The 14,463-nt window shown below is 44.7% G+C and overlaps 1 protein-coding gene and 1 long non-coding RNA gene across 3 annotated transcripts in view; one reads left to right on the top strand and one right to left on the bottom strand.

Annotated features, from left to right (window-relative positions):
* LOC123798209 (uncharacterized) overlaps positions 1-14,463 on the top strand; it is a 271,567-nt gene that overhangs the window by 15,007 nt on the left and 242,097 nt on the right. The gene's annotated exons all lie outside the window — the stretch shown is intronic.
* Positions 1-14,463, bottom strand: part of KIAA2012 (KIAA2012 ortholog) — a 102,424-nt gene that overhangs the window by 63,365 nt on the left and 24,596 nt on the right. The window contains exons 8-11 of the mRNA XM_087862748.1: positions 11,767-11,935; positions 11,076-11,225; positions 7,489-7,656; positions 5,005-5,112 (exon numbers count right to left, since the gene is read on the bottom strand). Coding sequence (XP_087718874.1) covers positions 5,005-5,112; positions 7,489-7,656; positions 11,076-11,225; positions 11,767-11,935 — 595 coding nt within the window. The remainder of the gene's footprint in view (positions 1-5,004; positions 5,113-7,488; positions 7,657-11,075; positions 11,226-11,766; positions 11,936-14,463) is intronic.

Here is a 14,463-nt window from a genome sequence, read left to right as displayed (position 1 = left end):
GAGCTTCATGGGAATCTCCCATAATTTCTGTAAGGAGAGCATGTTGGTCAGGGCTTAGTGGAGAACGGAAACCACCAGCTATTTCAAAAAGGAACGGAGTTACTCTACAGAACCTGGTGCTTATAAAGTTTCTGGAGCATCCACCTCTTGACACACTCAGTCTTCATGAGCTCGCTTGCCAGTGTTAGCAGCCCAGAGCCTCTGCCTAGCTTCTGCCCTCTGTTGTCTCGTGCAAGTGCGGCTCTTTGGCAGAACCCAAATTTGTATGCAGCCTCCTAATGGCAAAGGTTATCTGGAAAGTGTTTTTAGCCTTCTAGACTCTGCAATACAGGAAGTATCCAGTCACGTTTTCCTTTCTTTCAATTGACCCAAGATCCCTAAAACTGTCAACATGATTTCTTATGGGTTATTAACAAACACTGATTGGGCAAAAGGGCCTTTGGGCACACTGGCTTCTTCTTACTTTCCTCTGCTTCTCACTCAGAGATGGATGGATTGTGGACCCTATGAATCAGAAGTGATGTTTGGAAAATGAATGTAAGAACAGTCATGAGTTATCGAATGGCTGAAATCCTGGTTCAGGATTCAGACAGCAGAGCTGCCCCACCAAGAGTCTCCTTGGGAAAAGGGCACATTTAGTAACACACAGCATTAGAGCTGGAAGATACCATAGAAACATCAGTTTAGCATTTTCCAAGGTACGTTCCAAAAAAGATTTAGATCCACATGATGCTTTGCTGAAAACAATAAAGAACTAAGTGGTCAATAAGTTTGGGCAATGAGGCATAGCCTCATCTGAAAGAGCAGGAATTCACATTAGCGTATTAGAGTCCTTGTGAAATCCTGCAGTAAGGGATCTGCTTGGCTTTGGCCGACTGGTTTCAACACCTGTTTGACCTCAGAACCTTTTGGTTTTTTATGTAATGCCTGTTAACCTTGTGAAGAACTGGAGTTCTATGGGACATATGCTGGGAGGATTGGATCTAATTCCAACTCCTCTTTCCCCGTATGAGGAAGCTGAAGTCCACAGCAGTGAAATTACTTGCCCGTGATCACAGAAATCACAGGTGGCAGAGCTGAGAATAACCTCAAGATTTTGGACATTTAGGCTGGAGTTCTTTCTTTTTATCCTTCACACTATTTTGTCTAAAGGACTTTTCCTCCTTTAAATCTCCAAATATCTTCTTTAAGGCAACTGTTGCTAAGAGAAAGACTACTCATGGAAAATCATATTCTTTTACCCATGGTTGCTGCCACCAGCATTATCACAGATGTCAAATGGGGAAAACAAAGAGAAAGTGAATGATTTAGTATATGTTTGCCTCCAAATAATCAGTGTTTTGAAACCACCTGGGATATTCTTAGACCCTTCATCTTTCTGTTTACCAAATTGCGGAGCTCCAGGAAGTGACACGAAGGATATGATCTATTACCGAAGCTAATTACCCCCAAATCTAGTGACCTTAGAACAATAAACCTTTATTATATCTCACACAGTTTCTGTGGGAATCTGGGAGTGGCTTTAGTGTGTGATTCTGCTGCAGAGTTTCTCGTGAAGTGCAGTCACAATGGCAGGCAGGACGCAGTCATCTGAAGATTTCACTGGGGCTGGAGCATCTCCTCTCAAGATGGCTCACCCATAAACCTGGAGAGTTAATTCTAGCTGCTGGCAGGAGGTGTTACTTCCTTGCCATATGGACCTCTCCACAAGGCTGCTTGAGTGGCCTCATGACAGACATAGTGGTTGGCTTTCCCCAGAGTGAGTAATCCGAGAGAGAGAGAGAGAGAGAGAGCGAGCAAGGATGAAGCCACAGTGCCTTTTATGAGCCAGGCTCTGAAGCCACACACAATCACTTCTGTCATACTCTACATTTATTAGAAGTGAGCCACTATGTACAGTCAAGGGAAGGAGTATTAGGTTCTCCCTTTTGGAGGAACAAGTGTCAAAGAATTTGTGGACATATTTTAAAATCACCATACCAAGAAGAAGTTGTAAGAAGAAGGATGCTAATTAAATGACCAAAACATAAGGAACATATGTGGGATAAAAATCCATTTAGGACAAGAACAAGTGCTAACTGGAAACTCTGAAAGAGATCAAGAATTTAAATTTGTGTGAGACCTGAAGTCCCAACCTGGATCACTGGAACAGACATCCATGAACTTCTTGCAATAAAACACCTTTTTAAAGATTTATTTATTTATTTAAGAGAGAGAGAGTGAGAGAGCACATGCATGTGCCAGGGGAGGGGCAGAGGGAGAGAGACAATCCTGAAGGAGAGTCCCCACTGGGCACAGAGCCCCATGGGACTCCATCCCAGGATCCCAAGATCATGACCTGAGCCAAAATCAAGAGTCAGACACTCAACTGACTGAGCCACCTAGGCACCTGCAATAAGACACTTCAGAATAAAAAAACTTCTGAAAGAAAACTTCTCTTTTGGCCACTGTGACTGGAAAGATAGGTGAAGGGTATGACTCAAGGATAAGCAATGCAAAGGGAATATCCATGCTTTGACTTATGCCCTTCCAAGTGAAATTTTCCTTTAAGCCTTTGAATTTTCTAAGTGTTGCAATATCCCAACATGACCAAGAGGGTCAAATTCCAGCTCTAGCCTTCGCATCTTTTTTTTTTTTCCTTCTGAAGGTTTATATTCATTTCTCTAGGCTCTCTGAAAGTAAGATATCATGATCTAATTGCCTAAGAATTTATTTCCAAATAGATGTTGACAGAGTCTGAAAGTCTCAGAAAGATCAGACAGATCATATTGTCTCCTTTACTCAAGATCTTTTTAAATTAAAAAAATACCCATTTGTGATCCCCAGAGAACTTTCATTTTTGGCACCTGGGGTATTCAGTCAATCGACAAGCATTTCTTCGACATATGATAAAGATAAGAGGCTCTCTAGGGCTCATGTAATATTTGGGAACTAAACAGAAAACAGATGCGGATAAAAACAATGATCACAAAAGTGGGATTGAGAGAGAGGAATGGGCTGAGGCAGCTGTATGAGAGGAGGTGGATTTATTAAGGAAACTGTCCCAGAAAAGATGAGTCCTTGCCTAGAGCTTAAAACCATTCTCAATATTTGTGGGCAACTGGGCAAGGGCTGGGAGGTAAGAGAAGGAAGACTGAGCGTTTGGGCCATTGGAGGGAAGAGAAAAGAGTGGGCCCGAGTGTGATGGGAGACAAGACTGAAAGGGTAGGGGAGATCGAGATGGATCTGAATACACTGAGCTACAAAGAGTTTGGTGTAATTGGAGCAAATCCTTTGCAAGAGTTGGGCATTTTTTTCAGTATACTGCTTCTCGAAACGAAACAAAATGAGAGAAAATCACAACAAACCTTTCCCATTCATAGATACTCTTTGAAGGCTAGATATGGCCTATAGACCCCTGTGGGAGATACGGTTTCAGGTTCTGCCTTGACTTCCAGGGCACATTCCAGTCACCATCAAGACCGAAGGTCCACCAATTGTATGTGGAGGAAAGGCTGGGGAGAGGCCAGTGACTGACTGACTGACTGATTGACTGACTGGTTGACTGATGGATTCACTTCTTCAACAAGCTTACAATGAATGCCTTGAGGTTTGAGAGTAAATACATTGTTCATGGGAGTAGCACAAGATTGCAGGCAAGTCTCCATTTATTCATCAGAAGTGTCATTTCTCTTTTTCTCCCTTTACTGTGGAAATTGTTGAAAGATTTTTTTCATTGAAAATCGATTGTGATCCTGCTACGTATGTGTCAGGGACTGTGTTAGGTGCTGCGAACACCAAAATGACTGAAACATCCTATTGACAATGTGACAACCAACTTAAAGCCTGGATATTTCCTTTTTCTGCTTCTGACTGTTGCTTTGCCAGAAGGGGGGCTATTTCTCCTGGAACAGAGTAGACAAATGTGCAGCAGGTGAACAGAATCATATGTGCTCTCCAGTTGTTAGCCCAACAGGGTCACACTGACAGTGGTCTCCACCTGTCCAAATCCTGCTTCCACCAAGTCAGAACCAAGTTATTTTTATATTTATATCATGAGATAACCAAGTGGTGGCAGAAGTTCTTTAACACTGAATTTGGAACCTAATGCATTCTAGTTTCTGGAAACCCATGTAGTAGGCAGCTACTTCCATAGGAATAGACACAACACGTGAACTGTAGCAATCATCAAGAGGCTTCCCTGCTGCTGGTGGTGGAAGAGTTGATCCTCTCATTTTGGATGGGTTGAGGAACCTTGGACATTGGGAGGGACTGACCCAAAGTCATCTGACACATAGATGGATGCAGAGGACAAGCCAGGGCTACTCAAATCTCCTAGCTTTGAATCCGTGCTCTTTTTATTAAGCCAGTGGTGACATAACCCACCGAATGAATACAGATTTTAATCTCCCTCATCAAGAGGCCTGCTGGGCATACGTCTCACGCATGCACATCATGATGGTTCCTGGGTGGTTGATACTCATCACCCTCTGACTTCACTTTTTTTTTTTTCCTTTGCAAAATGGCTATTGCTCAGAGCCAGCATCTCTTCTCCAAAAAAGTAATGTGCCAGAAGGGTTTTTGGAAACTGCCTTGATATCTGTCAGAAGCCAGATGATTCGCAGCAGTGAACCGATGCATATAACAAGGATACCTGATTGGATTACCAATTAGCCATCTCCATCTCTGGAGGGTGGTTGGAAACAAGAGAAAAGGCAGTGTTTAGTTTGGGATATTACCAAAAGGGCTTATCGTTCTCATCAAGGCATCAACATGGCACATCAGACCTCCTCCAAGCCATTCCACAGGAACATCTCTCCAGATGCTCCAGCAAGAGCAAACTTGTCGTGCAAACATTGGGTTATTGTGTCTGAGCTACAGAAGCACCTCTGTGTCAGTGAGAGGGGAGAAACTGGCTGACTTGCATCTGTTTTTAATGATGTCTCTGCTGCTGGGAAGTTTTGGAAGCTACAGGTAAAATATTCCCATATAAAAGTGAGGTTGGCCTGGGATGTATCATCTTACCTTTACCTGAAAGAGGCTCCTTGGTTTCGGTAGGCCCAAGGAGGGACAGGCAGATGTTTTCTCCGTCTGGACCTGGCAAGAAGTGTCCCAGTATGGGGTCTCTGGAGTCTTCTTGAAAATAAGCACAAGCATGGCTAGTGTTAGCACCAGGGCAGGGGAGGCTCACCGAATCCCCAGCGGGTAGACGCCAGTGTACTCAGGTGCTTGCCAGAGGGCAAGGGTCAGCCCTACTCCTGGGGTTCAGCAGAGCGGGGTCATCGTGTAAGCCCTGCCTTCTGGACGTCAGTGTGAGATGAACAGGGTGGGGCCGCAACTAGCCTATGTCATGCCTTTGTGAGAGTCTCGCAAAGAGGCCCTTCTGGATTCAAGCAGCCCTACTTAGGCAAGGCTAGGCTGGTGAGGAGCCCCTTCTTCTAGGGGTGTGTAGCCCAGCCCCTGGGAACAAGGCTTGGTGATTCCAGCCTCTGCTTCCTCTTTCCATTACGTGTCTCTATGCAGCGCTCTGAAGTATAGCCATACCCTATGAATCAGTGCTGGGACTGCTTCATGACTCCAGGGTCCTTAAGCCAATGAGGAGAAGGGAGCTGTATTTCCCTCTTTTGCTTAGAAGATTTGAAGGTGTTTTTATAATTCTATCTTCCCGGTCACCGAGGCGAAGGGGTCAGGAGTAGAGCTGGCCACCATCCATAGTGGAGGATTTTAAGGACACAAACACACGCATATATAGAGGCATGACATGCACACACAAAAACTCACGCATATTTATAGAGAGGTGTGCACACGCATATATATGCAAAGCAAGCACACACATACACGTATGCACAACCACATGTGCATGAACAAGGACACACACACATCGACACATGCACACTTGTTCTCAGGTATATGTACATGCATAATCACACACACACATATATACACACAAGCACTCACATAGGCATATAAGCATACACATACCTTGATACACACATGTGTTCTCATACACACATTCATTTACATACACTTACCCAAAACACTTGAGGCTTTAGGCTGCACTCTTATCATAGTCATGGCCCCGGCGTTCATTCTAATCAGATTCTCCCTTTATAAAAGTGTCTGAGTATGGGTGTGTGTGTGCCCGTGTTTGCTGTGATTTGTCCTGGGCTATGCAACCTCCTAGGAACACCCTTGTTACTGACATGACAATACCTAAAGTTTGGTTCATTTGTATCAAATTTAATAGAGGATCCCTGCCATGCAAATATAAAAGGGAGGGGGTTGTAAGAGAAAGATTCTGTGCCAAAGTAGTTTATAAATGAAAATGATGTCTTTGGAGAAAGAGAGAGAGAGCTGGGGGGAGAGAAGTGTTTGATTTTGACCATTTTAGTGACAGAGAAGCTACAAACTCATAATGGAGTTACTGATCTATGTATTTAATTTATGCTTACAAAGCTTCCACTGTAGATGCTTGGGGGAGAGGGGGAGGGGGGTAGAGACTTAAAGAGTGAGGCATCTTGTCCCTGAGTGAGCATGAGATGAAAATGAAAGATGCCATACCTGCTGTCTTTGTGATTCTCTGTCCCCACGTGCCTTTCAGAGTGTGAGTTTCTCACAGCCCGGAGTGTGATTCTGCTGTTAACAGAGATACTTTCCTCACGGTATCTGGCACCCAAACACACACCAGTCTCCTTCATCTGGTGTTCAACCAGAGAAGCAGCCCCGTGCTCTCAGGGAGGTAGAACGGCTGGCTGGCCTGCACTTTCTAGAAAATGGTTTTGTCAGTGTCCAGCATGGCACCTCCCTAAGGGACTTTCAGGGGCTAATTTGGACTCTAAGCAATTTTTGCTTTATGAGCTGCCTTTAGATCACAGCCCCCATGGAAGGAACTACTGCACTGTCTCTGCATTATTGCTCTGGTATAGGTGTCTTAGTCTCCCCCTAGGCTGGCAGCTCATGAGGGTAAGAGCTTTCAGTGGGCCTAAGTCACAGAGGGGGTGGATTTGCTTTGCCTCGCCCTTCAAGAGAAATCCAGAGTCCTTCTCTCTCCGTGGACGGGCCTCAGGCTCTGCCCTGGGCTGGAGGGGGGCTTCTCTCTGGGGACTCTTCCTCTTGTCAGGGTCATGTCACCAGGCTCCCTTGCCCCGGGGAGGGTGTTGAGTTTGCCTGGTAAATCCAGTAGCGTGTCTCCCTGATGAGCACAGGGAGCTGTGTCATCACATGCTGCTGCCAGGAGTGAGAAGAGTGCGGAACGGCTTGGCGGTGCGTGTTGGTGCAGCAAACCTTTAAAACATGTACTGACTCTTTTAGGAATATGAGTGGTGAACATTAATCCCAGACATTGTTGGAAACACTGCTGATTTCCGTCTTTTCAATGGGGTGGCTTTCAGATAGCTTACGTCACAGCTGCTTTGTGGCCCTGGCAGATGATTAAAATGATCCCAGAGCCAGAGACAAGCTGCAGGGGGTGGGGTGGGGGGAAGAGCTGGGTACCCCAGGAGTGATTACCTTGTCCTTCTGCTGGGAGTGCCCCCTCGGCCCTTCTCACATCCAGGAGGCCTATAGAGCTGCTGCAGCTTGATGTCCTGGGGCTGTCCAGGCCCCTCTGGCTCTCTGGACTTCTTCCTTTAGTCAGGGACAGTGGTGGGGTCACATTCTGGGGTGGGGCATCATCATCTTCCAGAGCAAAAGGAGAAAAAAGACAAGTGAGAGAACTTCTGAATCAGCAAGAAGGAGAAAGAACCTCTTTTTTTGGACTTGGTTGATGGCTCCTTGTGCTTAGGCTGGTTTTTTTCTGCTCATTCTTTAGTTTGTTCCTCTTTTCTAGCCCCGTTAAGGAGTGGAGGCCAAGTGACTCCCTCCAACCACCCATGGAGGCCGAGGTGGCTAGAACAGTGGTCCTTCAGTGGGGGAGTTTCCAAGAACTGGGAGGACTTGAGTAGTGGTGGTTGTTGTCATCTTGTTGCTGGGCTCCTGACAGAGAAAACAGGCTAGAGAGGCTATGGGATCCTTCTAGCCCCCAGAACAAAGGCTCAAACTAGAAAGACTCCAGCTTTAAGCTCATGAGATTGTTGTCTCCAGATCCAACCACAAAGCAATTTTTCTCAGCAGAACCAATGATCACATGGCTCCTCAAGGTCGTAAAGTACAAAGTAGCACCTTCCAGATGTTAGTTAGAGGGTAATAGGATTGATGATAATGCTCCACAAAGCACATCCTGTCCTCCACTTCTGTTCTCTTTCTCCAGTTCTTTTCAAAATCAGTAGGGACTACTCTAGGAAGGGTGAAACCCAGTAATCTAAGTGATTGAGACCTTGTCTTAATCTCGGAGAGAGTGGTCTTTATTTCATATTCAACACACTGTTGCTGTTGTGTTTAAAAACTGGCTTCACACACAGTTTCAAAGTATCACAGGCCACTTATTTATTACAAAGGGAAAAGGTATCTTTACAATGGAGAAATCTAGTAGACACCACCTTTAACTATATAATGAATTTTAACATCCCCTATAATGAAAACAAATGGACTAAATATGAAGGGATATTTCATATCTCTTGATGTGATATGCTGAGAAAGACATATCATGACCTACATACTATTCTTGCCAAAAATGTTGGATCTGAATCTAATCACAAGGAAACAGACAAATCAAAATTGAGCGTAATGCTGAAAAGCAAGTAGCTATCCTCTTCAAAAATGTTGATGTTATGAGAAACAAGATTCTAAAGACATGGCACAAATATGATACATGATCCTGAGTAGAATCCTGGATTGACTGGGGGGAAAAAACTACAAGGAACATTATTGGTATAATTATAAAAATTTGAATATGGACTATATATTAAAAAATAAATTTTCTTGAGTGTGGTAATTGCATTGTGGTTATGAGGGAGACAAATAATTGCTCTTAGGAGATATGTGCTGATAGGGGAAGAAATATACAAAGTCTGCAATTTAATCTCAATGGTTCAGCAATAAAATATGTATGGCGTATGTGCGCATATAAAATCTGGCTTTATTTTTATGATATTAGAAGTGAGATAATCCAGGGCTAAGCAAGTAAATGGGTACATGCAACCTCTGGCAATGGGACAGTCCTGCTTTGTAGCTTTAAACACCCTTGCCCCAGGAATTTTTTTTTTTTTAAAGATTTATTTATTGGGGCACCTGGGTCGCTCAGTCTGTTAAGCATCTGCCTTCAGCTCAGGTCATGATCCCAGGGTTCTGGGATCCAGTCCTGCATCCGGCTCCCTGCTCAGCGAGGAGTCTGCTTCTCCCTCTACCTGCTCGTGATATCTCTCTCTCTCATGCTCTCTCTCTTAAGTAAATAAAATCTTAAAAAAAAAATATAAAGATTTATTTATTTATTTTAGGTGAAGGGGAAGGAGAGGGGATATGGGAGAGGAAGAGGACGTGTCAAGCAGACTCCACGCTTGGTAGGGCACCTGACGTGAGGCTGTATCTCAGGACTCTGAGATCAGGACCTGAGCTGAAACCAAGAGTCATATGCTTAACTGACTGTGCCACCCAGGTGCCCTGCCCCAGGAATCTTTGTAAGAAAGATTGCCATGCAAATCTTGCCTCTTTAGACTCTTCTTTATGCACTAGGCTGGGTCACATACTGAACTAACTCACACCAAAGTATGAGGGACTTCTTAGACCAGCTCCCCTTGGTAGAGTGGCCGAGGATGCACAAGCTCTAGACCCCTGGTGGACATGGCAGCTCCCAACGGGTGGAGAGCGGTGGGAAGTGAGCGGTACCACAGATGAAATTCAGTGCTGTTGCCATTGATCCCAGTGGCTCAGACCGTGCCCTGGACGTTGTGACACACAGATGGAAAGCTGCTTTCCTACCTGTTTGCACATAGAGTGACCCTTGCCCATATTTGGATTTTTTTTTTTTTAAAGGGAACTTCAGAGTGTTTAGGATGATTAACTCTCACTTAAGAGAAAGAGTAAACAAGCTCCTGCCCCAAGAGTCAAAGGAAGCTCTCAAAACTGAAACAACTCAAGAACATCCTGACCTGGGCTCATTGTTTTGTTTATTCTGGAAGACAGTGTAGTGTAGTGGATGGGAGGACAGATTCTGGCACCAGAAGGCCTGAGCTCTAGTCACAGCTGGGCCACTTGTTGTTGTGTGACCTCAAGCATATTACTTATCTGTCAGGGCTTCAGTTTTTTTGTTTGTTTGTTTTGTTTTGTTTTGTTTTTAAGAGTTTATCTATTTATCTGAGAGAGAAAGAGAGAGCACAAGCAGGGGGAAGAGGGAGAAGCAGACTCCCCACTGAGCAGGGAGCCCGACGTGGGGTCGATGCCAGGACCCTGAAACCATGACCTGATCTGAAGGCAGATGCTTAACTGACTGAGCCACCCAGGCGCCCTAGGGCTTCAGTTGTCTGATCTGTGAAATGAGGGTAGGGTTGTGAGGAGTAAGTGAGATAAACTGAAGATGCTGCCTGGCACAGAAGAAGAACTCCGTAAATATGAGTGCTCATCCTTCTACCTCTGATCACCACTAGTCAGAGATCACTTAGCTTTTGTCCTATAGTCATTTTGCGCTTTGGAAAGGAGGTTCAGTTTTCTGAAAATGAGGGGCTTTCAAAATATGACCTGCTATCTCCAACCTATCAACACATAAAAAATACACTTAGATACACTCATGTGTATAGTTTCAAATGTCCATACGATGTTTTGAAAAACTGGAGTGAAGTCTTTTATTGATATTATGGCTTTTAATGAATAAATACGTATTCCTAAATTGATTAGAAATGAAATTGCATCAGTTAAAAACAGAGGATAAACTATAAAGTATGCAGAAATGTTTAGTGCGTTTGGTGCTCTTTTAGATCTACAACGAGAAACGATCAGTAGGGGATGATTCAGTGAGTAAGTTGCATAAGCTAGACACTAAACTGGTTTCATTATAGCACTTTGGTTAAGGCAGCTGCTGCCTGAATTAAGTCATCTTCAAGTGGCAGGGGAGGAATTAGCCCCCGGCCAGCCCCCTCTTTCATGGCTGAGGATTCTTGTGTGTCCTGCCTTGCTTCCCTTTGGGGTGAGAGTCCTGTGGGGTGCTGGAGGGAAAGAATAGCTACCTTGACGTGAGAGCGTGTCCCTGCCTGTGTCCATTGGGAGACGCACGGTTAACTCCCTTGTCTTTTCTAGGGATGCATGCTTCAGGAGAGGTTTCCATAAAGGCCTGGCCTTTTCTTCTGTTTCTGGTCCTGACTCAGGGTGTGGAGCACCTAGGAGACAAGGAGAAAGCCAAGTTTTATAGATGTCTGGTTTTTCCAGCTGTCCCTTTTTTTGGAGGCCCATCTCTCCCCGTTCACATATGTGGTTTGGGTGGAGCTGTGTCTATTCCTGACTCTGGGGGTAGGCATGCAACTGAAGCATTAGCTAATGAGCACTCCTCACTGAGCTGTGGTATTGGGTCCAGCTTGGGCATACAACCCACGCCTGGCCAATGAGAGGCAATTCTGGTACTTTGGCAAGAGCTTTTAAGGGGTATATCCTTTCTAGTCTGGTTAACAGGTAGGAGGTTAGCATGAAATTGCAGGAAGCCATATTTACTACCATATGGTGACATACAAATATGCCCAGAAGACACCGTCTTCTAGATTTTACTCTTTTTCTTCCTTTAAAAAATATTCTCTCAGAGGATAACCCTGGGGAGGGTCGACTATGATTTAGGAGAGGGTTACATTAGGGAAACCCCCATCCCAGTCCTTACCGGCCTATCTGTGTTCCATCAGGAACACCCAAACATAGGGGACCTAGACCTACCTCTCCGGCGTGGTTTTTCTTTTGGGGGGTGTTGGGTGTGGAACTGAATCTCCACTGGGAAGATGAAGAGCTCTCTGGGAGGTTCACTGGCTTTTAATGGATTCCTCAGGGGGTCCAGGACTCTGGGCTGTTCTTCTGAGAGAGGGGGCAATTTCAAAGCCTTTGGCACCTGGAGAAAATTTTAAAACAAAACAAAACCCGACATGGCAGGCATTTAAAAACTGCTGCTTGCAAAGGACAGATGACACTGTATCTTCTTGTAAATCTGGTGCCAGGTGCTGCTGGGTGTGATGTAGCTTCAGTACCCGTGGCTGAGAAGTAGAGCCAACCAACCCAGCAGCTAGCTGTGTGATCAAAGCGGTGCCGCTTTGCTTTTTGGGAACCCGGCAATGCCCCTCCCTTAATCCAGCCTCTCACTCCCCTGAGAAGTATAAACGTGATAAATTCACCAGCCTTCAAGACAAACTCTAGTCTTTCTTTGTCTTGCAGCTGGGGAAGTGAAGCCAGGTTGGACTAATACAGCTGAGATTTCTGTGTACGGAGAGGGAGGAACCTCTACATATGTTGCTAAGGGAAAAAAGCAAGGTACAGAACCTTCACTGTGCAACCTTTTAGATTTGAAAGGGCAGAAAGCAGGGATGTGCATTTGTGCTTGCTTACTTTATGTAAACTCTCTAAGCCTCAATTTCTTTTTCCGTAAAATGGAAGTAATCATAATCCCTACCTCATAAGGTTGCTGTGAGTATTAAATGAGCTAATTACACGTAGTTACTATTGTGTTTGGAATTAGAATTTTTTCCGTATCTCTTTGAGAGTAGACTCTTATCTCATTAGGTTTAATGCCCAATCTCACCACTTGCAGGATATCTAGGCATCCCTGAATTTCTGCGATAAGAACAGAGCTAAAAATGAATCACCATGTGATAGAATGAGCAACAACTTTAGCCCAGTTTTTTTGTGTCCAAAAAACCCCAATACCTGTGTGTGCGTGTGTGTGTGTGTGTGTGTCCAGAGAGAAAGAGACAGAGAATGAGACATCGGGGTAGTACTTAGAGCCTCCTCTTTGTGGTTATTCAAAAGTTGCTGAGGGGCACGTGGGTGGCACAGTCTTGGTTTTAGCTCAGGTCGTTATCTCAGGGTCTTGGGATCGAGTCTCATGTCAGCCTCCATGCTCAGCTCAGAGTCTGCTTGGGTTTCTCTCTCCATCTCCCTCTGCCCTTCCCCACCTTTCTCACAAATAAATAAATAAATAAATATTTAAAAAACAAAAGTTGTTGAAAACTTCTCCTTTTAGTTTGCAGCTTTTTTTTTTTTTAAAAAGATTTTATTTATTTATGTGACAGAGAGCCAGCCAGCAAGAGAGGGAACACAGGCAGGGGGAGTGAGAGAGGAAGAAGCAGGCTCCCAGCGGAAGAGCCCGATGTGGGACTCGATCCCAGAACGCCAGAATCACACCCTGAGCCGAGGGCAGATGCTTAACAACTGCGCTACCCAGGCACCCCTAGTTCGCAGCTTTTAACATATGAACTTGGCTCTGTGAAATGTCTATGTGTGCTGGGTCTCAAGGAATTCAATTTCATGGAAGGAAAAATAAAAATGTTTCACATTTTTTTTAGTGTTCAAAGAGAAAAAATATCAGAAACACACGTAAGCTCCTCCATGTTTAGAGTTGAATGAGGAAGGAAATTCAACCAACTATAAGCAGGGTGATATTTATGATTTCAAGACATTAAGAAAATGATTAATCAAATGCATGCACATAGGATCTTTATGTTCCTGGAGACCTTCACTGCCCAGGTGCCAGCTGCCCACAGCTGCCCTTTTCTGAATACTGACCTTATGCATGTTGTTTGACAAGGTTTGCATTGAGAAATCTATGTGGAAACCCAAATGATTTGCGTGAAGTATGCTGACAAACCAATCCTTAATTTCTTTATTCTAATTAAAACTTTATAGAATTTTAATATACTGGAAAATATTGCCTTCCTCTGCTAACCCATATACATGGTTGAAGGAAAGGACTCCTGTCCTCTGAGCCTGGTTTGATTCTGGGCTGACCTGGGGTATGGGATTGAGGATTTTCCTTAGGCCTGCAGTGACTCTGGCAGATCAGGCCTACTGTTAACTCCTGGTCCAAAGGGACCTGGGAAGACAGAGGCCCTTCTGGTGTGGATGGGAAGGTTTTGATCAAGTTAGACATAGGAAATCTGAGAGAATCCTGAACAGGCTGAAAATAACCTCCCTTGTTGGCACAAGGAGCCCCTGGAGCACCCATGGCTCCTCCAGCGCCACTTCAGAGGATATGAATCCCCACAATGAACTAACATTGCTATCGTTCCCAACCCAAGACTACATACTTTCACAGGAATGCATCATCTCCTGTCATCCGTCCCTCAGCCTGTGAAGTGGGCATTACTGCCTGTGTGCACAGATGACGGCAGTGCAGCTCAGAGGGGTGAGTGCCTGCTTGAGTTCATGCAGCGGCCACAGGGCAGAGCATTCCAGAGCCCCTGCTTTGCTCCTGCTCAGCACAGGTACCTTCAAACCACCGAAGACCCACATAGAGTTGCAAAGCAGGATGAGGCCAGAGACAGCTAGAAACATTCCTGAGGGGAAAAGGTGTACTTGACTTTTGAAAAGGTTGTTAAAACTGCCAAATTTACTGTACATTTTCAAAGGTGACAGAGCCTCAATGAA

The sequence above is a fragment of the Ursus americanus genome, chromosome 1 (genome assembly GCF_024610735.1).
Source record: "Ursus americanus isolate L20-20 chromosome 1, mUrsAme1.1.p, whole genome shotgun sequence".
NCBI classification, from domain to species: domain Eukaryota; kingdom Metazoa; phylum Chordata; class Mammalia; order Carnivora; family Ursidae; genus Ursus; species Ursus americanus.
This window is presented reverse-complemented; position numbering and strand designations above follow the sequence as displayed.